Genomic DNA, 26,300 nt, shown 5'->3' with positions numbered 1-26,300 from the left:
TTCAAAAGTAATTAAATGAACATAACAACAACGACAATATGAATGTAAAGGCTCAATGATGTCGTTAACCTTCAATAGCTGGTTCCTCTAATTGCAGAAAATAAGAATTTAAGCTTCATCGTTTAGGTCTTGTCATCCATTGTATAAAAAAAGCTTCAATATTTTTCACGTTAAAATCGAATCTAACCGCGCCATTAGTAGTTAATAGGTGGTCCCCAATATGACATGCAAAACCCTTATGTTAGGCCAAACCTGCCTCTACTAAATATTAACAATGGAAACAAAAAGGGTATTCAAGTTTAAAAATAGTTCATTAATGCTTCAAATGGGTTGTTGAAACCAAACCCTTTGTTAAACTAATAACAAAAAAAAAAAAGGTATCAAATTGAACCTTGAGACTAATTAGGTACCAAAATGTATATTTACTAAAAAGGAAAGTGCTATTAGGTGGAAGATATGAGGGCTCTCAAGCACTTGTTGTAGAGCATTTAGGACCACATGGGTGACAAATTGAGATTGAGCTTTGAACAGATGTTGCATTGAAGTACAATGATGAGGCTAGAAATGTTTTAGATTCAAATTTTGACCATATACGAAGAAACTTTGACATTACCATAAGAAAATATCATTAAAATATTCAACCCCATAATCAAAGTTTGTTTAACATTTTTGAAAGTTCATTGTTTCAGTATAAATTTTAAGCTTAATTAAAAATAAGTGTCCAAATTATACTTATTTTTTCATTTATGTGACAATTGTTTTGGTTAATTCAGGTGTCTAACGTTACAAACGTTAACATTTTAAATACCTCAGTAGTAGCAACCGTTAAAAATTTTTGTTAAGTGACACATGTCGTATTCATATAATTTAAAAAAATTATTTAAAATAAAAAATAAAAAAATATTTAAAAAACTCAATTTTTTCTCAAATTCTAAAAAAGCACTACTAAAAACCCTTATTCCAATCGCAGGCCGTCGGCCTTTTCCACCATCGATGACCACTCACCCATCGTTGGGAGAGCCCACTATCTGCCACTCACAATCACAAGTGCAAGACCAAATCTTTTGGTCATAAATCTCAAATATGCTAAAGACTATTGATATAACTTTTGAAAAGTAACTTTTAAAAGTATTGTAGAATTGAACTTTTAAAAGTGTTGTACAAAAGTGCACTTTAAAATTTAATTATTTGGGATTGTTGTTAAATAATGAGTTTGAAAATATAAAATGTTCATTATAGACATTATGTTGTAAATTAAAAATATAGCATTTGAATTATATTTACACTTATATATGAATTATATTAATTTAAACTATAATAAATTTAATTTTTTTATTATATATGAATTATATCCATTTAAACTATAAAAAATATAATTATAATAAAAATATATTTTATATAACTCATTATTAATATTTTAATATATTAATCATAAATTTTATTTATTTTTAAATAAAGAAAATAAATTATTAAAAGTAATAAACTAATTTTTAAGGATGTTAGTATTAAATTATTAAAATAAAATGTAAATACATAATAGTGTGGAGTCCATGCATGAGTATGAGTAAAATTATAATTTCCTTTCAAATGCAAAATTGAAAATAAAAAACTAGAAATCTAGGTCCGTTTGGTTCTAGAAAATATTTTCTATTTTCATTTTCTGTTTTTGTTTTCAAGAAATAGTTTTATTTTCAACTTTTTGAAGATTAGAAAACATGTTTGGTTAATATAAATGAAACATTTAATTCAAAACTAAAATAGTAAAAATGTATGTTGTATCTAATTTTTAAAAATATAGAAATAAACAAATAGCTATTAAATAATTAAATTAAACTATATTTACTAAACAAAACATTACAATAAATTTAACATGTGAATTATGTAAATATAAAATAATAAAATTCATAATAAATTTCATAATGCATAATTTTTTAGTTTATAATAAAAATATAATGTTAATGCATATTAAACATTTATTAAATTTAAAAAGTACACAAATTTTTTTTTATAAACAATAGCACAAAAAAGCGTCATTAACATAAAAAATATGTTTAATGGTAATTGATACACTCAAACTTTTGGGAAAAATAATTAGTGTAGTCCATGAATTTTTTTTGCACCAAATATGATTCTTAAACTTAGAAAAAAATTAATCTAACCCTTTAAATAGAGGAATCAAATTATTGAACCATGTTTTATAATATTTTGATATAACAAATCAAGACAAAATGTTTTGGACTTGATTGAATTTATTTAAAGTTTTCAAAAATAATTCAAAGTCTAATAAACTAGAATTTGAGCAAAAACAGTTTTTCGCGTACGAAGTACTGATACTGTTTCAAAGTCTAATTCTCCCATTCTTAGCACATTTTCAGTTGTCAATCAAGCTTCATAAATCCTAGCAATTGGTATCAGAGATTGACTCATTAGAAGGTTTAACAACCTTGAGACGATCCTTGAAGAAGCTCTCTCCATTTCTGACACAACTGAGAAGATGGCTTCCACCTCCGGCTCATTCCACATGGAAGACTCCCAACCGATCAACAAGCTTCTATACTTTAATGGAGCCAACCACCCTCATTGGAAGAAATTAATGAAGCTATTCATCCAATCCAATGATCTTGATACATGGCAGATGATAGAGAACGACTACTCTTCTCCAAAGAAGAAGAAGAAGAAGAAGGAGTGGAGTGCCTAAGAACGGAAGAAAGTTCAACAAAATGCTAACGCCATGCACATGTTGTTTTGTGCATTTGGTCCCGATGTTTATGAAGGAGTTTCTTCTTGTTCAAATGTCAATGAGCTTTGGAATAAGCTTGAGGAAATTCATGTAAACAAGAAAGAAGAACCAACAAAGGCGGTGTCCTTAATGGCTCTTGAAGAGCCCGAGGTATATTCTAAATCTAGTGAATCTAATTCATATTCTTTTTAATGAGTTACAAGATGTATACGATGAATTATTTTTGGAGTTTGAGACCATGAACTCCAAATATAAGAAAATGATTTCAAAATTTAAAGTTGAAAATGATTTTCTTTTGAAAGCAAAAATGGGTTTTGAAAATCAAAATAAACTTTTGAAAAAGGATTTAGAGCTTTGAAAAGTAAAAAATTGAAAATTTTGAAAAAGAATGCTTTGATTTAAAAGTTAAGCTTGAATTCTTAACAAAAGAAAATGAAATCATTTTAAATAATTCATCTAATTTCATAATGACAAAATGCTCACATTGTCATTTTCATGGTCATTTGGAACATATTTGTCCTTTAAAGAAAGGAAAATGTTTTAAAATTAAACAAGTATGGGTTCCTAAGGGAACAAGGGGCATTGAAACTAACGTCCAAGGATCCAAAGCAATTTGGATACCAAAAACTACTTAAATGTCTCTTGTAGGTGTGTGGGAGCAATGGTAATGAAAGTAAAGATACTCAAATGCTCTAGCCACACTTGAAAATGAATGGGTAACCTCTAAGCTTATTTTAATTATCTTGCATAATTGGTTTCTCTTTTAGTTTAAACATGCATGAGCTTTGATTTTAAATAGTTTTATGTTTTCATCTCATTTATGTTGAAAAGTATGTTATGATGGACATTTTAAAGTTTTAATGATTTTTCAAAATTTTTAGTTCATCATAATGAATTTTGGTCAAAATTGGTTTTAAATGCAAATGATATATATCTAACAATTGATATCAATTTTTCAAATGCTTTGTTTTTACAAAATTTTTAATTTTTGACCTTAATTTAAATGATTATGCATGTAATTCATTGCAAAAGATATCTCTCTAACAATTGATATCAATTTTTCAAATGCATAATGTTTTTGGATAACTTTATGCATATGCACTTAATTTCAACAATTGGTATTGCATAAAATATATTAGATTGATATATTGAATTTCATGTGTTACTAACATGCTTGTTCATCTTTGTTGAAATTCAATTTTTTAAAATTGTCAAGCTTTTACAAATCAATTTTTTTTGGAATGCTTTTATTGAGGGGGAGCTTTTGAATTTTCAAATGTTTTTAATTATAAAATGTATCACTTACTCTCCATTGTTATTTTTTAACCTTAAAGTTGAATTATTTTTTATATAACAAAAAAGGCGAGAAGTATGGTTTGAAAATTTTAATTTCAAGAATGAAAAAGGGGGAGCTTTAATGTTTTTCCAAAATATATCTCTTTTTCATTAAATGTTTTATTAAGGAGAGTTTTGCCAAAAATGATTTTTCAAATGTTTTATTATATCAAAAAGGGGGAGATTTTTGAACCATGTTTTATAATATTTTGATATAACAAATTAAGGTAAAATGTTTTTGGACTTGATTGAATTTATTCAAATTTTTAAAAAATAATTCAAAGTCCAATAAACTAGAATTTGAGCAAAAACAGTTTTCACATACGAAGTACCGATACTATTCTTACAGTATCGATACTATATGAATAGTACTAATATTGTTTATGTGGTATTGATACCAAGGGTAAGAGAAGTATCAATACTCTATATGTAGTATCGATACAACCAGTATTTTTCAAATAACTCAAATTCCAGAATGCAAAATAGGTACCGAAACCAAAGTGGTACCGATACTACTTTACATAGTAGTATCAATACCATGGTCATAGTATCGATACAGTTAGGCCCAACGGCTAGTAACAACTAGTTTTATTTAAAATTAATAAAGGAAGTACTAATACCCATTAAAGGAGTATTGATACTCCCTATCCTGGGTAGTTTACCTTTGCAGAGAAAACATCCCCAAACGGCTAAAAATCATTCCCAACGGCTAGAAATGACCACAAACACATTCCAACTTATAAATACAAGTTCAAGACACTTGAAGAAGGTTGAAACACCTATCCAAGCAATCACACACAATAGAAACGATTTTTCACTCTTTATTTTATTTCTCTTATAAATAGTTGTGTTTTGCGAGCTTTAATTTGTAAACACCCTACCTTGTAGAGGTTTCTTTGTTTACTTTCTTTTTCTTTAGAAAAGGGGTTTTGGTTCTATCTTAGCCATTGAAAAGATAGGGAGTTTGTAAAGGTTATCTCTTTGTCATTGAAAAAGAAAGAACAAATTAGTGGATTTGTTGGAAAATTCTAAGTGATGAGCTTAGGTAATAGATGTAGACTTTGGTTGAGAAAGTCAAACCACTATAAATTCTTGTGCATAATTTTTCTATCTCTTTAAATCTCCTTACTCCCTAAAATTATCAAAAAGCCAATTCACCCCTCTTGGCACATTTTTAGTTGTCAATCAAGCTTCATAAATCCTAACACAAATGTTTGAGAGTCACGACGCTTACATGATAGTTCATAAGCTTACATGGTTTCTACAATTTTGATGTGATAGTTCACGATATTGTTGTGGTAGTACTCGATGATCGATGATGTGATGGATGGACTTAATTGATTATTAAAATGTTTGAGGACTTATTTAATTTAAAAAATAAAAAAATTATTTAGATTAAAAATATTAAGATACTAAATACATTAAATATAAAAATACTACAAAATTAAATTATTAAAAAAATTAATTTAAGGACTACATTGAGTGTAAAAAAGTTTAGGGATCATACTATTTTTTTATAAAAGTTTGAGGGTTTCAAATATCATTAAATCAAAAAAATTATTGTTAGAATGATTTAAACTTGTGTAAGCTAAGTTAAAAAATCTAGATATCATGTTACCTTAATTTTCAAATTTTTAAAACAATTTTAATGAAAATACTAAAAACATCTTTTTTTAAGTTTTCATATTTTAACTTATTTTTGTTTTCATTTTCCAAAAATCATTTTCTAATTTTACAACCAAACACGTTATTTTCAACGTTTTCTGTTTTCTAAGAAAATAAAAATGAAAATAGCCAATATTTTCTAAAACTAAATGTTGAAGAATCGGGTATAAATAACGAAAGAACACAAGAATTTTAACGAGGTTCGACAATGTGCTTACGTCCACTGTCCTCTTTACTAGTATATTTATGAGCCATACCTATCACTAAACGTACCCTAGTACGATTGGTTTGAAACATCATTTCCTTCATAATTTGTTTTCATTTTTTTTACCAGTTTGGTGTTTAATTTTGCATTCAAAACATACTTTTCACTAAAAGCAATTTTTAAAAACTTTACCAAACGTATCCTAAATCCACTTGGGTGGGGTTTGTGTTGGGATTAAATCCCAAAATCGTCGTTCATGTTGGGGGAGTATACAAGGCGAAGGAGGGAGAGAGTATACATGTTTCAGATGGGCGACGGCCCAGGGCAGCATGTAGGGGCATCATTTTCTAGAAGACAAAGATGGGCAGCATGTACTTGCTATTGCAAGCTGATTTGGACAAAGAAAGGTGCTGATGACTTTGGTTTTGTTGGTAATTATTTGGTTCACCATTCAACTCGACATCAGCTGAGTCAAACCCTTGTTCAATTCCCCCACTTGTTCTTTTCTCACCACTTAATTGCATTGGAGAATCAGAGAATGAAGTGTTGAGTGAATGGGTTGAGGGGGCATCATATTTTCTTTACTGGTTTTGTTTGGTTTGTGTTAAATTAATCAATGAAATCGGTATAACGAAATGAAAGGAGTTATAATTCTTTTATGGGATTTGAATTTCTAATTTTTGCATCTGGTGTTGTAATTTTTCACTTAAAATTTTGTTTTGTTGATGGGGATTGAAAGAAAATCTGGAAAAAGAAAAGTTCATTTGTTGGTTGTTTTCAGTGTTGGGTTATTTGAGAATTATTATTAATCATTCTAAATGTATAGAATGGGCTGTTGAAAAGCGAGCAGTGAGACTTGTTATATAGGGAACTGAGAGCTTTATTTGAAATGAAGTTGTAACATATAGCTTCTATGGAAATTATCTTTATCCAAAAGGAAATGTTACCTATTGTTTCTACGGAAATGATCTTTATCTGAAGTGAAAATTCTCTGGTTTTTTGGATTTTGAAGTCTATAGAGAATGGTGAGACAATGAATAGATTTATTAGGATTAGGAGCCGCTTTTTGTAATGCGGAAGGAGTTGTTGATATTAGATTTAGGGCCAGGAACTGTACAAGTTTGCACCCATGAATGGGTTAAATCCTAATTCGTTGCTTCACCATCCAGACTGGAAAATGCCGGGTTCGGATTCATTGATTTTTTTGAGGTGTTGTGGTGTCATTTTTCCTGAACTTCTCTGATTCTGATCTTACATGTTTGCTTTTAATTTTATGTTTGTAATAGTTTTTCGGATATAAGCAATTAGCATGTCACACGGATCTCTCATGTTATGTATGTCTTTTCTTCTTTTTACACTGTACAAATCCAGCAGCAGGTCGAGAGACATGCTGCCATTGCACGATTAGAACAAAGTCGGATAATTCTTGCATTGAGATTGGCTGAGCATCATGGAAAGAAGTACAAAAGTAATTGATGAAGCTCTAGTTTTTGTGGGAGATGTACACGATGCTAGCCGTTATGTCTCACCCGAAGACCTTTACCGTACGCCAAACAGTCTATTTGGACAGAATCTAGTATCAAACAAAGGGAAGTACTCTGATAAGCTAATCAAAGTTCTGGTTTCTAGCTTCAACTATGCAAAGAAATCCCTGAATTTTGACCATATGGGTGGGATACTAAGCAATGTAGCTATATTCGCAATCAGCATGGTAGCAATGATGCATCTCCAACAGCTTGCTCTTTCAGAACATTCAGGGAGACAAGAAGATAACATCAACAACCAGAGAAACCCGAGAAAGAATTATCAACTTGAAGGGCATAAAATTATTACCTAGCCCAGGGCATTAAAACTTATTGGACCGGCCTTGCCTATAATATAGGGACCTTCTTAGTATTTATACCATCTTGTAGCCTATTATCAAACAAGCTCCGAGATGGATTTTGGTTTGCAGAGTACTAAAAGATGTTCCTTTCATATGACTGAAAGCAACCTAAGTTTGTTTTGGTTAGTACTTGGTAGATGATTGCTAATAGTTTGATTAAATAATTACTTTAGTTCACATTTTTTTAGAACATTGTGATCATAACATTTTATTTTGTGACAAAAAAAATCTTTTTGTAGTTAAAAATTATTAGTCAACAAACGAGTAATGATCTAAAGTAAGTTTTTTACCTTATGAATGTTGAAAGGTGAAAGTACTCCCAAAAAAGGAGTAAGAATTAAAACGATTATTTAGTCAAATGCAACAGCGAATGTACATTGATGGTAGGGTGGGCACATGCCCCCTAAAATTTCCTAGAATTCAAATTTTTTTCTTTAAAACTCGAAGTTGTGTTCATTGTTATGTGTGTCCACCCTGAAAATTTATGGTGTCCACCCTGAAAATTAATCGTATCAAAAAATTTATATTATTAATATATATGTATCCACCCTCAAAATAATTTCTAAATCCGCCACTAGTCAAATGTTGAAGTCTTTTTTTCCTAAAATGAAACATTGGAGTTAAAATACTTCAAAAAATGGAGACAAAAAATAACTATTTAATCAAACATTAAGAGCATTTTTAGCATTATGTCTATATTATCCCTTACTTTAACAAGATCTTTCATTTACAGTCCTTCCAAGGGTACACTTCGGTCATTTGCTTTTTTTCTTTTCTTTTCTTTTCTGGGAATTAAGAAAATTCTATGTCCCATTGGGAATTGGAGTCTTGCCAATGCCATCTACAGTGTTTTGGTAAGTTCCTCGCATCATCAAATTATGTTGTGGATTGGAGCACACCTTTGTAAACTCAAACCATTGTGTTACTAATTTGTCATTTGTAGTGGAAACTGAAAAGAAGTGAATTTTGTAACTTTAGAAACCAGTTAAGAAGGAGAACCTCAAATACAGGATTTGATGATGTAATGAAGTATGTGTTGCCTCGGAAACATTACACTAGACATAATAACAGTAAATGCAATTATATGGGGCTGCTGAATGCTGATACTAACTTAATCTTGCATAGACTGTAGCTTCTAAGATAACAAGAAGAGAAGATGGTCAAAAATAAAGGATAAGTTAAAAACACTCTTATGAGATTACAAAAGTAATAAAACAAACTTGATACCAACACAACCACATAACTCTTGCTCTCTTGCCTCAAATTCGGGATTCGATCCATCATCACCATCAGATTTTGAGTAGTTCTAAACTCTGTACCGTCTCCGATTCTTGCAGGTTCTTTGATGTTTTTCTTGCAACTTCCTCAGCTTGAGCAGGTGATTTGTTGGGCAGGGCAGAAGCAGTAACAGTCACAGTATCTTCATTTCCGACAGGAATGGTTTGTTTTTCTTTAAGTACCGGTGGAGCGGCAAATATGGGAACTGCCCGCCTAATGGCGACAGGTGAGGCGATTTGTACAGGAGCTAGCAGCAGTTGGGTGGGGAGTGGAGATGGTGATGGGTGAGGAACTACAGATTTTGGTGGTTGAACGGGAAGAACAGACTGTGCTGGATAAGTAGGAAGTGCTGATGCTGGTGGTTGAGGGGATACTGCCGATGGTGCTGGACGTGGTGGTGCAGAGAAAACAGGCACTGCAGTTCTTATTGTCACCGGTGGAGCAATGCCATGGCAAGGTGTCCTTAATTGTCGGATGGGGACATAAGGAGCTGCTCCAGCTGCAGGGAATTTCAGTGGACGAGCACCACAGCTTTCAGCTACATATGTTTGTGATGATGCCGGTATGGACTTGTCACTTGCTGCTGCTGACATCGACCTGTTTCGAGGAACCCCCTTGGGGCAGATTAAAGGAAGGATTTTTGAGGTGGCAGCAGGAGACTGTGGACTTGTTGGTCTAGGATTCTGAGTAGGAAACTTCTTTGTAAATAGTATCGGGCCACCGGAGGAGTTTGACATGGCCATCTTTTCCTTTATTCGGTAATTCAACAGTGCCCGAGCTATTGTTATCTGTTCAAGCTCATCGTTGTTCTCAGGCTCTGAAGAAGAATTTGCGGTTTCTTTTGCCACTGGAAATAAAATATAATATTTCAGTTTCAGCTAAAAGATAATTATAATCTAGATGAAAAACGAAAACATTAAACAATTTTACCATCCCAACATTAATCCATAGGAAAAATGGAACCTTGAGTTGACTCACATAGTTTTAGAGATGTCCAAGCTGCCATGGCTGCATTCTTTTCTGCTTGTTTCTTGTTCTTAGCAGGTTCCCCAGTGAATTTGATTCCAGCCAACTCAACTATTCCCGTAAAAATAGGTAGGTGTCCAAGGCCTGATCTAAATGTCATATACTGCGGCAATGGAGCTCCGACTCTTTGTGCTATTTCCTGTAAGAGGTTTTTATAAACCCCCGTCTCATCCTAACATTACAAAGCCAAATCAGTATCAACCCGGTGAAGCTTGAGACAACCAAGGCATATTCAAGAAAATTCATATATAAACACAGCAAAATTCATGTCATCCACTATCATGAATATCGTATGAAATTATCAACTAAAATGCCTCACATATGTATAATTCTACATAATCCAAACCAAAATCCGAGCCCCAAAATCAATCAGCTTAATCATACTACGCCAAGCTAAGCATACATTACGAGAATTCAAATTCAAATCCAAAAACAACTTGTAGACACTAATTTTCGTCCATATTTTTTATTATTATTTTATACATATATACCTATATATATATTATATGGTTTGCAAACGGTTTTTGAAAATATATATATAATATATAGTTTTTAAAAAGAAAACATTTTGAAAATATGGGTAATATATAGTTTTTTTAAAATATTTTTTGAAAACTATATAACATATAGTTTTTAAAACATTTTAGAAAATATATATAACATATAGTTTTAAAATCATTTTAAAAACTTATATAATATATAGTTTTAAAAACATTTTTGAATAAATTATATAATATATAGTTTTAAAAACGTTTTTTAAAAACTTATATAATATTTTTAAAACATTTTGAAAACTATATAATATAGTTTTGAAAACTTTTTTAAATATAATATATAGTTTAAAAAATATTTTTGAAATATATGTATTATATAATTTATATTATATCAGTATTATTATTATTTATTTTCTTTTTATTATTTTCTTTTTATGTTTTTTTAGGGTCCAAACAGTCCAATAAGTCTCGAGGGCCTGATCCAGCCCAGAGCTCAGATTAGGGTTCCAACGTATGTTCAAACAGGCGCAGCGTAAGCCAAGGAGGTCAAGGGTCAGTCACACCGGCCACCGAGATTTCCGGCCGAGGAGATCGGGACTGACCCATCCCGAAATCCCCGGCCAACTAACCACGAGCACGTTACCGTTATCATCGGAGCAGACCCCCGGTGGGGTGGGTATAAATATCCCACCACGGCCATCAGGGAGGGGGAGCCACGCAAATCTCAGAAGCATAAACACAGTAAACCAAATAACCAAAACAAGATCAAGGAGAACCCACAACGGATCAACAGTAAACCAAGAGTTCAAACCAACAACAAGTAAAAACTGAAGCCAACAGTACATCAGAGTCACAAAAACCAGAAACCAGAAGACATCAAAAACCCATCAAACCACAACTACCAAATACATCCAAGATACAAAGCAAAATATATCAAAGGAAGGATCGAAACTCTTGGCGCGAGGAAAAGCACCACCGTGAGGAACGAAAAACGTCGGGATACGAAGGGTTTTAAGGGTAAAAATCGAATATTTACGCCTAGATCTACGCCGGTAGGGGCATGTTTTGTGTTTTTGAGTCACATATTTAGGTTTACGGGGTGGAGAGGAGTATTTTGAGGGGCTTTGGTTTTTTCGGAATCGCCAGGGGAGAGAGCTTCAGAGCCTTCTCTCGCTTGAGAGAAGAATCTGTGAGGAAATGGTGGAAATGAGCTTGAGAAAGGGTGTGTTTGGGCATTTATATACGAGGGACCAGTGTGCAAATAAAGGATTCTTAAATCCTTTCCGCAGTCCCTATCATTTTGAGTCGCAGTTCAATTTGGTCACTACCTGTAAATTGGCCTCCATATTTCTGATTTAATCAATTTGGTCCCTATTTATATTTTTTTATATTCTGTGAATTGGTCCCCTAACTTTTTATTTGTTCTTTTGCAGTTCATTTTCTAATTCATTAAGCTCAATTTGTTCCAATTTGATCCTAAATTTTATCTCTATTTTTTATTTTACTTTTTAAATATTTTTTTTTTAAATTTAACCTTTTATTATTATTTTATTATTTCTTTCTTTCATTATTATTATTATTTTTTATATTTTTTTTTTATTTATTAGCATTTTGTTTTCGCTTTTTATCTAACGTATTTTGTTTCAGTCATGGTTTCAGCCGATCAAATGGTAAGTAATTCGGATCGAATGAATTTAATTTTAATTTAAATTCTAATTTTCGCAATTAAAGACAACCGACAAATTAATTGGTACCGAAAGGGCGGTTCAAGGGTGCTAATCCTTCCTTGACCGTAACCGACTCCCGAACCCGACACGTTTCTGGTACGACGCAGATCAGGTAAGATGGTATCCGGCCCACCTAAATTCGTTTTAAAGTGGTCGGTGGCGACTCCAATTCATTTAATCCAAGTCGAAGCCCAATTCCGGGGCACAACCGAAAGACGGTTCCGACACAACTCATACCATTCATACATCAAAACTCGGTCTCAAAACTGCAATTCATAAAAAAGATGACCTAGATAATTACGGTATCCTAATCCCATATCTGCATTTGCTAGATTAAGCCTATAACTATAACAACCCCTCAAAGATTATATATTTCGTTTTGGATAGATTCAAGTTGATCAGTTGCTAAAGCAAAACTACAAAGTTCTCTAAGTTGATGAACTGAAACCGAACCCGCACTTTCCGGTTCTTCCTCATTAGATAACCCGACCTGAAAGACCACATTTTTGCAGGGAAGAAATCCATACATGAATATATACACAAATATTTGCATCTCATCTACTTATTTATTTTGGACGCGGAATTGCATCCACATCTGCTCATAGACTTACTTGAATTTAATTAGCCTGCAAGAGGTTAGGACACCAAAGTAATTTTAAAAAAAATTGATTTCTCCACCGTTTTATTTTCAGGCAGTCAATTGAGACGACCTGAAAGGAAACATTTTTCAGGACCGAAATACCCTAGATTAAGCCATTAATTACACCTACAAAACAAAATTTGTCCGACTGCAGCTGTTTCCCAGACTATGAGAAGAGAAAAAGAAAAGAAAATATTTAATTAATTAAGGCATTAAATGTCATAACATGGATTCTTAACTCCCCATTGTTATTTCCCTTAAAAATTGATTTAATTTTCGTTTTCGTCACCGACTAAAAAGTCAAGAAAATCCTACTACCTTCGGGTAATTCATTAACTATTGAAGGGCATTCTATTAATTTCCACTCTCCTCACAGCCAGCTTAACTGAACCTCCGGCGATTACGGCGGCGGCGCAGGCTAACGCCGATTACTCCCCATGGAAAAAAGGGGGGATATCAAGAAAGAAAGGCGAACATTAGCATATGCTTTGAGGAAAAAAAAACTTACTAGGATTCTAGCGGCGAGGGAGTGAGAAGGTCCACGATTAGAGATGGATTGGAGTGCGACTTCGGCGGCGGAGTGTTCGGCTTGACGGAGAGTAGAACAGTACTGAGGGCTCTCGAAGGTTTCTCCGTTAAAGTTAACGGTGGCCTTGAACCTCGGCGCGTGGTCTGGACCTTCCCTAATGCACGTATAGGAAGGAAGATTAAAGCAGCTCCTCTGGGCCAGCTCTTGTAGCTGGTTCTTATACATTTCTCCCTTCTCTCTGTCTGCCTCAAATGAAACCCAAAAAAAGAAAAGAAAAATATCACTTTTTTCTTCTAATTTTTGTTCGAATACTTTATCTGTTTTCCCATGGTTGAAGAAGGGGAAATGGATTAGGACCCAGATCGGGTCGGGTCGAGACGGGAAATGGGTCAGGTGAGATCAAGGTTTTAGGGTTTCTCAGGGCTCCGTAGAAAACGTAAAAAAGAAGAAAAAGGAGGAAGAAAGAAAAGTAGCATTCTTTTTGGTGAAATGGGAAGGCAAAGGGAAGGCTTTGTTTTGTTTTTTTTAATGGTTTTCAGAACCGGATCGATTAGCGAATTAGTCATATTATCAGTTCATTGATTTAATCGGTCAAATTGATTCAATCGGTTGAATCGATTTAATCGATCGAAATAATCGAACGATATTATAATTATTTAAAAAATTAAATAAAAATACCAAAAATATTTAATAAAAAATAATTTTTTATATCACAAGTTATATTTAAAACAAGTCATAACATATATAAGTTAAAAACCATAAAATCAAGTGAAAAAATGATTCAAATTAACTATAACATAATATTTAAGGTAAAATATATTAAATAATAAATATAATTATATAACTATAATTAAAAAATAAATTTGGGGTTAAAAAACTCATAACAAAATGATATTATTTTATTTAATTTTTTTTAAAAAACAATCTCACATGGCTAAGAAACATAGAAGAATATTCCAAAAGTCTAAAGAGTAAAAATATGAGAACAAAACAATCTCACATGGCTAAGAAACATAGAAGAGCATCCCAACTAACTTCTATAAATAATAGAGGTAATTTGACATTCAAAATTATAGAGCCTTTTGGTGAGCATTGAGTGAACTATTCTTTCACTTCAATCAAATTCGAATTTTAGGCTTCAATCGAGCTTCTAAATTTTTTTTGAGTTCAAAACTTTTCAAGTTCAAGTTTTAATATTATATTTCGAGTTCGAGTTGAACTTGATAATTTTTAGCTTGTGAGTTTGAGTCGAGTTGAGCTTACTTTTAAAGTTTTCAAGTTCGAGTCGAGCTTAGCAATACTCGAGTTCGACTTGTCTCGTTTAACAAACGACGTTGTTTGGTTTAATTTTAAAAAAAAATAAAAACAAAATTGGCGGTTTTTTCCGGTTTTCAGCCGGTCCGGTTCGAACGATTCAGTGATTCTGACCGGTTCATTAATAACGATTCAATTGATGTAAATTAAACCGGACTAGACAACGATTTCTGATTGAACCAATCGATCCGGTCCGATTTTCAAAACACTGTTCTTCTAGAAGAGTGTAAGGAGAAATTTATTTATTATATATTTATTTATTTTTTATTTCTGGGAGTCAACTGAACGTTAGGCTGCATGGTCGTGGATGTAATTTTCTTTTCTTTCAGATTATAAAATTAATGTATTAAATTGTGATATTTTGATTAATTATTTATCAATTGTTAACAAAAAAGCAAAATTTTAAATTATTAAATATAAGTAACTAAATTATTAAATTGTTGTTAATTATTGCTGTAGATAAATTGTGGAACAATAAATTTAAAAGTTAGTAATTTAATGGTATTTTTAATATTTATTTTGGTAAAATATATAAATGGTCACTAAACTTTTCACATGCTTGCATTTAGGTCCCCAACTTTTAAAACTTGCAATACAACCACCAAACATTTAGTTCGTTTGCAATATGATACCCGACATAACGGCCGTTTCACTGCCGTTAGGGTAAATTATATAAATGGTCATTGAACTTTTCAGGTGCTTGCATTTAGGTCCCTAAACTTTTAAAACTTGCAACACAATCATCAATTACATTCTAAACTCCAAATTCCAAAATACTTCAATTATATTCTAAACCTCAAATTCAAAAAAATACTTCAATTACATGACCAACCCCAAATTCATAATCCATTATCAAAATCTACCATAACAAACTAAACTTGAAGTAGCAACCCTAAACCCTCAAAGTATAACCCTAAATGCTAAATTTCCCCACCAATTAACCCAACATAATCAATAACATTTAGTTCATTTTGGGTCCATAACAATAAGTGATTATGTTGGGTTTAGGATTTAAAAGTTAGATTTAACCAACTATAAGCGAATAATACTCAATTCGATTCGAAAAAATTATTTTTCGATTTGAATTGATTAAAAAAATTGATATAAATTGACTTTGAGTTGTAATTTCATAAACTCAACTTAAAAAAAATTCAAGTTAAAATCAAGTTGTAAAATAAAACTCGAATATCTCAAATTTTTAATAATTAGTGGATTAATTTTTAAGTTTGAGTCAAGTCCCTTGACTCTGTATGATATATGTATATCACATATGGAAAAAATATGAAGAAATATACGTATTGTATATGGTTAAAAACTATTTAAATTATAATAAAATAATATTATAGTTTTATAAATATTTATAATTAAATTTAAACAAAAACTCGAGAATTCAATTCAATTCGGCTTGATCTAAATTTTATAAACTCAAATCGAAAAAATTTCGAGTCAACTATTTTATAAACTGAACTGAATTAGAATCAAATAATATTATAATATGATAAATATTTGTAATTAAATTTAAACAGAAACTCGAAAATTAAATTCAATTCGACTTGATTTAAATTTTATAACCTCAAATCAAAAAAATTTCGAGTCAACTATTTTATAAACTATTTTGTTATGGTAGATTTTGAGAATGGATTGTAAATTTGGGGTTGGGCATGTAATTAAAGTGTTTTGAAAATTGAGGTTTAGAATGTAATTGAAGTATTTTGGATTTTGGGGTTTAGAATATAATTGATGACTGTGTTGCAAGTTTTAAAAATTGGGGGGGGGGACCTATATGCAAATGCCTGAAAAGTTCAGTGATCATTTATATAATTTACCCTAACGGCAGTGAAACGACCGTTATGTCTGGGACCATATTGCAAATGAACTAAATGTTTGGTGACCGTATTGCAAGTTTTAAAAGTTTGAGGACCTAAATGCAAGCATATAAAAAATTCAATGACCATTTATATACTTTACACTATTTATTTTTGTAGATATTTATTAACTATGTCAATAGTCCATTTTGTTTTTGGTATGATCGACTTTGGTCACCGGTTTTTTAATTAAATACGCTTAATCCCTAACGTTATCTGTCCGTTCGGTTCAAGTCCCTAAGCCGTTAACTTCCGTTAATTCAGTAACGAAAGTATGAGTTGGAAATTTAAAAATAATAAATAAATACACGTAAATTACTTGTAAATGACGTGGAAATAAGAGAATTAAGAAATAAAAGAATCCCAACAAATTTACACGTTTCTCCTTCCTCCATACTGTTCACATTGTCAGGGTTTCTTCAATGACAAAGCGATCTTGAAGGTGTGCAAAATCTATTACTTATCTTATGGCTTTTAAATATTGTATTATATGAAAAAAATTCTGATATAAAACTATTTGAAAGCCAATATTTCCAAGGTTTCAAGGTGAAAACTAAGACAAGAACAAGACTGAAAACAAGCATCCCTCCAAAAACCTTTCTTTTTTTTTTTTGGTTTGTTTTATCAAAGCAGTAAAAAAAGGATCTTGAGAGACCTCGAAGTAATAGCATCAACAACAGTAACAGTAACAACAACGCAACAAGTGAGCTACTACAGCGAAATAGGTTTTTAGCGGCCTTTTTCATTCATGTAGTGACGTTCTTAAGTGCCGCTAAAAATCCTTGTGGCGAAATAAGAAAACGTCGTAAAAACTAATGCTAAAACCAATGTCGCAAAAGGTAGTGGCGTTTATCGTCCACAAATGCCGCTAAAGGTTATGATTTTTAGCGGCATTTTTTCTACAAACGCATGTAAATGTTATGATATTTAGCGGCTTTTTTGAGAAATGACGCTATATATCTTTTCTTTTGTAGCATTTGTAAAACAATGCCGCTAAATGTTCTGACATATAGTAGTGTTTGTTTTTAGAAACGTCGGTAAAGGTAACGACATATATCGACATTTGTGAATGTAAAACGCCGCTATTGACTATGGCTATAGTGGCGTTTTCTATATAAACGCTGTAAAAGATCTAGAACTTTAGTGGCATTTTTTTTCTAAAACGTCGGTATTGAGTATGTATTTAGTGTCATTTTTTTATCCAAATTCCGTAATTAAAACTGGTTTTTCATATGCTATTTTCTTCTATTTTGTTACCGAAATTTTAATTTGTAACCTGTAGAATTATCTAATAAACTTGACATCCATAACAACAATCTTGAAATCCATAAAAAACCAACTTGAAATCCATAATAATAAATCAAAGTTTACATTAACGTAAAATATAATGTAGTTTAGCATTGTTAACTAGATTGTTAACTAGAATAAACAAAGAATATATCTAAAATAACACCTAAGATGGTGGACTATAGGGTTGATTTTGTCATATCATCTACATCATAGCTTGAAGTCAATTTTCAAAGTTTTCACATTTTTTTCTGATATGTTGTTTCTCTCTCTGCTTCCCTCGCTTCAGTTTTGACTTTCATTTGAGCAACTTTTTGATCCATTTCAGCCAAATGTTATTTTAAACGACTAACTTCTAATTGAAAAGACAGACTCTATGATGCCATGTACTGAGATGAACTGGATCCAAAATATTTGGTTGGAGTAAGGAATGATCCTTGAGAGCAAACCCGACCATATCTTTTAGGACCCAAAACTTCATTAATTACTTGATTTTTGATGTCATCCACATTAACACTACCATGACTTGAAGCCTCTGTCCTTTTATCCCTCAATTTTCCTAATAATCAATTCAATAATAATTTTAAATAAGAATGTCATACTATAGATATAAATATAAATAATTCAAATCTTGTGTCCAATAAATGTAACATAATTTATACAGCTTCATCAGTCATAGGAGTGCCATCCTTTTTTATATGTGTCATGTTGAAGAGCTTTATTCGTCCAACTTTACAACCAGGCATATTTTCCTACAATGTAGAATAAAAATTAAGTCTTGCAATAAAATAATTAATAATATAAATAATTTTCGTTACTATGTGCTACCAACTATAAATCACTATGTGAATAATCAATAATACCTCATCATTAGCTATACAAGCAAAGCTCTTCGATCCAGCTGTGTGAGTAAACTTTTGTTGTTGTCTGCTAGCAACACCAACATGCTCTCGGTCCTATAATTTTAAATTTGTACTTATAAAGTTAATATTATAATGAAATTATATTATTTTTGAAAAATACATCATATTTTTCCTTTCTTTGAACTCCAAAACCTGACTGCATCTTCCCATTGATACCCGAGCATTCTAGGTGGGGCAATTTGCAGCTTCTCTTCAAGGTTGAGATCATTCTTGAAGTATTTATTTTTTTAAAGAACTCTTGTGGTCTCTCCATTTATTCCCTAATGTTTTCTTCAAATAATCTTCTGAGACATCTAAAGAAAATTTCTCATACAAATAACATAAGTGTTCAAAGTAAATATAAATTACTATTGAATTGTTATGGATTATCTATTATAATGACATTATTACATTAACAAAATCCAAAGCCTGATTTTTGTAACTATTTGGAATTTCACGCCATGACTCATAATTGATCGGTAAAAGATTAACATTACGTGCAACCATGCCTAAGTAACCAGATAGAAGATGTGTATCTAGGACAATAGATTAACCAACATCGTTTCTTGAAACTTTCACATGGTTCCTAAGTAGAAGTTGGTATAATTCCTTCAACGTTGTACATTCTCTAGTCTTGCGTGTTCGACCATTTTCATTTATATAAGAAATAATTCAATGTAAGTTTTTAAAATGAACCAACAATTAAAGAAAGTGTTGAACATTACCTTCAATTTCTATAGTTTCTTCAACAGTAATCGGAACTTCTGAAGAGCCAACAACAGTCGATTTCTCATTATTTGTTTCTTCCTCTTGAGAAGCTCGAACAATCCGCAAATCACTTAATTTTCTCCTGGGCATGATATCTATAATAAATAAAGAACAATTTTAGTGAAAATATTACTATTAATGAATATATTGAATGACAACATGTTATAAGTTATAATATTATAAATGAATAAATTAAGATATAAAATCTTACTACATTGTTATGTCATATCAATTCTCATAAATAACTTCACCCATGTCCTCCCGAACCCATTGAAATTGTGTAGTATTAGTGATAGTTTCATCTAAGTTTTTTGCTACAAAAGGTAAAGCTTCTGATTTTGTTTCAATGTCACCCATCAATTGTTAAGCAGTGTGAGTTAATCGAGAGAAATTCACCATTATAAAACTAAATTTATCTCTTTTTATGCCTCGAGTAGTGTTTACATCAACCCAGTCACACCGAAACAACACAACCTTTTGTTTTCCATAATAATCCAACTCAATAATGTCCGTAAGAATTCTATAATATTCTACATCTCCATCCATATGATGATTGTCACTGGCACTAGCATAACTTGTAGTTGAAGTAACAACTACTCCATAATTTTGTGTCCTCCTTAATCTTTCACGAGATTTCGTATGGAACCTGAACCCATTAATGAGTAAGGCATTATATCTTTTAATAATTCTATTCGGACCTTAAGAAAGCCATTTAACATCTTCACTAACTTCTCTCCCACTCCAAACCTATTACACGTGAAAGGTGAATTAATTAGCATTTATGTTGATATATTAAATCAAATATATTATTTACATCTATATGCAATGATTTAGTTGCTTACCATCTTCCCTAATCATTCATGAAAAGTTTCAGTGAATAACTTATGAATCTCTCGCTAATGTCATCTTTGGGAGCGTGCACTAGACTCAAGACTTCTTTAAATTCACTATAAAGTATATTATGTCGTTACAGAAAGGGATCTATTAAATCGTGATGGAAAAAAACATATCGGTGTGCTTGTACCCAAGACTTATCATCTAAGTGTGCAATTTTAACTTTGTCGACTAGTTCACCATAACTTCCAAACAAATAAGTCTTAGCTAAGTCATTAGTAATGAACACATCATTTCTATTTGGTCTATTCAATCTTGTTTCAACATCTTCCAAATATCTAGAGCAAAAAGTCATACATTCCTCTGCCAAATACCTTTCAGTAATTGATCTTTCTGGATAACGCTTATTACGACATTAAGACTTCAACTTGCACAAGAACATAGACACAAAACAAAATAGTATGTAAATAGTTGTAATGAAAATGTATAATCCTTAGTCATTTAATACATATAAGTCAATTAACACCTTTCAATAGGATACATCAATCGATAGAAAACTGGTCCACCAACTTTTGCTTCGTGAGGAAGATGAATTAGCAGGTGCATCATAATTGTAAAGAATGAAGTTGGAAATATCTTCTCCAAGTTGCATAAAGTCAAGGCGGCTCGATCTTGTAGTTTCTCATGTTTTTTTAACCATCAGAACTATCTTACACATAGCTTTCATTATATTAGAAAGTTCAATGATACAAGACATCACCTCACTCGAAATACAACCGCATAAAGCTACTGGCAATAAATCTTGCATCAATATGAGATAATCATGTGACTTTAAAGAATAAAGTCTTTGATATTTAACACTGACACATCTTGATATATTTGATGCATACCCATCCGGGACCTTTACATCCTTTAACACCGTGCAAAACACTTCTTTTTTCTTTCTTCGACATCACAAATATAGAAGGCGACAAGAAATATTTTCCATTAGGATGTAACTGCAGATGAAGATCATGCCAAATTTTGGTGTCGACTAAGTCAAGTCAACTATTTATATTATCTTTAGATTTTTTGTCGACATTGAGAATGGTCTCGATAATATTCTCACAAGCATTCTTCTCAATGTGCATGACATTAAGATTATGTCTCAAAATTTGATCCTTCCAATAAGGCAACTCGAAGAAAATACTCATATTTTTCCACAAATCTACCTCATTTGGACCATCCTCTTCATCAGACTCATCATCACTTTGTTGGTCAACATCACAATCAAACACCTACTTTGCCTTTTTCTTTTATCGTGTATTCGGTGGTTGATTCATCTTCCCATAACTAAACTTGATATGTTTCAATATGGAGAAGTTATCAGACCCGATTGTTTGCTCAGGAGCTTTTCGAAACTCTTCAGTACCATCAAACATATTATTTTGACTTCTAAATCTATGATTTTCATCTAACCGTCAACGATGTCCTATATAAGAGAACTTCTTTCCATTATACAACCACTTCGAACATGTTTGTGCAGCACAACAAGGACAAGCATAACGACCTTTGGTACTCCAACCAGATAAATTTGCATAAGCAAGGAAATCATTAATTGTCCATAATAAAGTTGCGCGTAAATTGAAGTTCTCATTCTTCTACAAATCATATGTTTCGACCCCTACCCATGTAAAGTCATGGGTATGCAAAAGTATAACAATAAACACGAGGTAGGTTTAGTGGTGTAGTCGGAGGAATTTTCTACATCTTGGGACAACACACTAGCCTACCTTGGATACTCGAGGGTCTCGGGGTAAGAAATGGAATATTACTTCCATCAGAAGCTTACATCCCTAGCCTACATAAAGTCTCTCTAGCATTAAGGCATGATCTAGAATTTGCATGTATCGGATACGTGCCCTGTCCAACTTACTCCGTCGAGTCTTGACACTTCTGCACCTAGTTGGCAACTGAAGTGCCTAATGCACTAGCAAATTATATTCGGATATTTCATCATGAAAAGAATCATCATATTGTAAAAGGGCCTCGGGTGTTCTGACTATTTCCCGAGCATCACAGAAGGTCAGTCTTCTATCATCATAACTTGTTTGGTTTCTAATTGTAATTATTATTACTTTGGTGGTTCTCACTTTGTTGAACCTATTTTGATATAACAAAGTTAAGGGAAAAATGTTTTTAGACTTGATTGAATTTATTAAAAGTTTTCAAAAATAATTCAAAGTCTATAAAACTTGAATTTGAACACAAAAATGATTTTCAAAGTTAGCAGTGCCAATATTGTTCTTACAGTATCAATATTGCATGAACAGTACCAATATTGTTCTTGTAATATCAATACTCAAGGTAAGGGAAATATCGATACTCAAATGGCAGTACCAATACTGCCTATTATTTTAAATTGTGTTCAGATTCCAGTATGCATTTTTTGTACCGATATTGTGCAAGTATCGATACTCTAGTTAGAATACCGATACTCCTTGTCTAACGATAGAAAAATGGCTAGTTTATATTGGTACAATATCGATACTCATCACTCGAGTACTAATACTCCATGATCTGGACAGTTTTGTTTTACATAGTTTTAATCCCCATCGATTCCAAAACATCTCCAACAACTAGAATAGGCTAGAAACTCATTCCAACATATAAAAAGAAATTAAAGACACTTGAAGGAGATTACAACGCCTATCCAATCAATCTACATCAAGAGAAAACCTTTTTCAATCTTATTTTTCATTTTCTCTTGTACATAGTGGTTTTTATGAGTTTAACTTGTAAACTCCTACCTTTTAGAGGGTTTCTTGTTTACATTTCATTATCCTTTTGTAAAAAGTGTTTGGTTCTAGTTTATCCATTGAAAACTAAGGAATTGTAAAAAGGTTACTCTCGAGCCTAGAAAAAGAAATAACAAATTAGTGAATTTGTTAGAAAAACCTTAGTGTGAGATAAAGTAGTGGATGTAGACTTAGTTAAAAAGTTGAACCACTTCTTTGCACCATTTTCGGTTTATTAATTGAACTTCAAAAACCCTAACAATAGATATTAGAGCATATCACAATCGATGGTTTAACAACCTTGTGAAGATCTTTAAAGCTCTCTATCAATTCCACATTCAACCAAGAAGGTGGGATATCCGACACGTATTATCTCGAGGATTCACACTCCATCACTAGACCACCTTACTTCAATGGTGCCGACAACTCCTATTGGAAGATTATGAGGACTTTGTTCATTCAAGCCACTGACCTTGTGGTTTGGGATTGTAACACCCTTAACCCGTATACTTACTAAAATACGAGTTAAAGATGTCACACAACTTTTACATAAATTCTCTAGTTTAAAACTAATACAAAATTGAACTTCTAAAATTTATTTAATTTAATCATTTCAATAAAATAATATGTCACGTAAAATAATAATATAATATCTAAACATTCGAATTAATAATATCTCATGTAATAGCCAGACAGTTTTGTACTATTTCATATCGTAAAGTAAGTTGTCTAAAAATGTCAAATTTTAAAATATTTCTTTATTCTATAAAAATATAACCTTTATCTAAAACATTAAACTTAGATTCAGTTATATATCCCTAATAACATGTCTTAAACAATTCTTATTCGTATACATGCCATATAGAGAATTTAAAGTTGTAGGATGACATTACTGATACCTGTAACTTTTCCTTGTTGATTGATGCCCACTCAACTCCTTACTTCACTTGCTCTTCTTTACCTACGCGTGAAAATCATCACACGCTAATATATACTTAGTGAGGCATTATAAACAATCTAAATGATATAAAAAATTGAAAAACTTAATAACATCTAAACCATATATTCGCTTATATCAAACTTGAAATATCATAACAACTTAAAACATTAAAATTAAATTCCAATATAATCATTAAATATCCAAACCAACTTATTCGAGCCATTTTTCCTCATCAGAAACTGAAAATCATCATCTCATGATTTTTTCAGAACCATGATAATCAATATTAGACATATCAATCATGTCATATTCTTTTTCATTCAGATATTTTTTTCATATTTCACTTTCATATTCATTACATAACAAGTACATTCACATTTTAGAATTCATTTTCTGATTCAGAACTCACTTTTATATTAATAACTTAATTTCATATTCATAGCTTATTTTCAAATTCATAGCCCAATGCATATTTATGAGAATGCAAGTTCCTGAGTCTTACAAAATGAACACACTAGGCACTACACGGTGCCAACCATCATCATAGGATGCACTCCAAGTATAAATCATATCATATGCACCAACGGTACCATACATAATGTACACGAATGTACCATAACTTAACTTAACTTGAACTTTACTAAACTTCCTGGCATGCCAAGTGTACCTACGACTCTCAATGCAACATACAATGAGCTTTTTCTATTAATTTATTTTTTATTGAATATCAAAGATCTCAATATCTCAACATATCAAAATTTTCATATCATAACATAATGGGCAGTTCATACCCTAAACATTTCATTCCCACATAATATATATATATATATCATGATCATCATCACTTACCTTTCTTTAATATGCATATCATATTCATAAAGAAATAAATATCATAATAATTATGTCAACTATAATAAATTTGACTCATTTTGAACATTTATAATAGCATATAACATAAGAGCAACATGAAATCAAAATTTATGACAAATTTCATATACTGGCAGATTGCACTACCTTCAAAGAAATATTATTTTGTAATAATCTACACACTTAAAAAATTATTTCATTTATAAAAATAGAGAGTAGACTCGAATAAGAATCTAACCATATAAGATAATTCTTCTAGTTCAATTTGTACAATGTATAGTGAATTTTCAAAGTTGACTTACAGAAGCTGTTTTGAGCAGAATCTGCTGTTTTGTTTTCTGACCTATCCTCAATTAAAAATTCATTTCTTTTTGTATTTTCCTCAATATCAGTAGCCGTTTGTTTTAAACAAAACTATACTGATATAAGAATCCAATGGTATAAAAATCATTCTTTAATCATTTCTTTAGATTTTCTAAACATACTATTCAGATTACAATTCTAGATAAATTGCACCAATTTGCATTTTCAGCTTATTCACTAATTCTATTAGCTAACCAAATGCACATATAGGCATAAATCACATAGTCACACAAAAATAAGAGTTACTTCTTACCATAGAAAATCTGTCACTGGCTCATCGCAAGCCAATGTTTGTTCGATAATATAATTATAAATCAAATATGCACTCACATGGTGTCCTTAGCTTGTAAACCTTCCTTAGCAATTCACGTTTCATCCTTAAGCTTCTCCTTATCTTTAATGTTGTTTGATATTGAATTCAAGCATGCAATCTAGATAAGCATCATTTACACAACATAAATAATTCGAGTCACATGTTAGAATCTTACTAACATGAGCACATACTAGAAAATAAATTCCTAAAATTCTTTTGATGCTCATTCGATACTAGTTCCATGTCACAAAATCTATGTTGACCTTAACACTTCAAATTGATCATTCAAGTCCCCTTCCTAGTTTCATCAAAGCTTCATATAAAATTTTTAACTTTACATTTTTAACTATTAGTTATGAATTCTTTTAGAATTCATCTCAACTTTTTCATTTTATTCTGAATAATCATTTACCCTTTTACCTCAATTCAAGTTTCAAACAATTTAATTAAATTTTAGCACCTAATTTCCAGCCCAATACCTCAATAATTCCACCTTTACCACTTAAGTCACTAACTTTCTCAATATTTGCCATTTAGTACTCAAAC

General features: G+C 31.4%; 1 protein-coding gene and 1 pseudogene across 2 annotated transcripts; one reads left to right on the top strand and one right to left on the bottom strand.

Moving 5' to 3' along the window:
* The first annotated feature begins 7,277 nt into the window (after nucleotides 1–7,277).
* Nucleotides 7,278–7,794, top strand: LOC120118846 (annotated as a pseudogene).
* Nucleotides 7,795–8,987: 1,193 nt separating this feature from the next.
* On the bottom strand, nucleotides 8,988–25,690 carry LOC120119507 (double-stranded RNA-binding protein 2-like). 2 transcript variants are annotated; one of them, XM_039139332.1, is made up of 4 exons: nucleotides 25,663–25,690; nucleotides 13,504–13,760; nucleotides 10,087–10,306; nucleotides 8,988–9,955 (listed from the first exon to the last, which is right to left on the bottom strand). In XM_039139332.1, the coding sequence occupies exons 2-4, from the start codon at nucleotides 13,747–13,749 to the stop codon at nucleotides 9,120–9,122; spliced, it is 1,302 nt and encodes a 433-aa protein (XP_038995263.1). In that variant the 5' UTR covers nucleotides 13,750–13,760; nucleotides 25,663–25,690; the 3' UTR covers nucleotides 8,988–9,119. The 2 variants fall into 2 exon arrangements, with proteins under 2 accessions (XP_038995263.1, XP_038995255.1); XM_039139324.1 differs by lacking the exon at nucleotides 25,663–25,690 and having other exon boundaries at nucleotides 13,504–14,035.
* Nucleotides 25,691–26,300: the final 610 nt, after the last annotated feature.

The sequence above is a fragment of the Hibiscus syriacus genome, unplaced genomic scaffold, assembly GCF_006381635.1.
Source record: "Hibiscus syriacus cultivar Baekdansim isolate YM2019G1 unplaced genomic scaffold, ASM638163v2 tig00000991_pilon, whole genome shotgun sequence".
NCBI lineage: Eukaryota > Viridiplantae > Streptophyta > Magnoliopsida > Malvales > Malvaceae > Hibiscus > Hibiscus syriacus.
This window is presented reverse-complemented; position numbering and strand designations above follow the sequence as displayed.

What these genes read in the sequence shown, in the direction of transcription:
- LOC120119507 (XM_039139332.1), bottom strand. Translation starts at nt 13,749, where the DNA reads ATGTATAAGAACCAGCTACAAGAGCTGGCCCAGAGGAGCTGCTTTAAT. An exon ending in CCCTCGCCGCTAGAATCCTA is followed by an intron (nt 10,307 to 13,503) that starts GTAAGTTTTTTT and finishes TTGTAATGTTAG; the next exon opens with GATGAGACGGGGGTTTATAA. An exon ending in TTGGACATCTCTAAAACTAT is followed by an intron (nt 9,956 to 10,086) that starts GTGAGTCAACTC and finishes TTTTATTTCCAG; the next exon opens with TGGCAAAAGAAACCGCAAAT.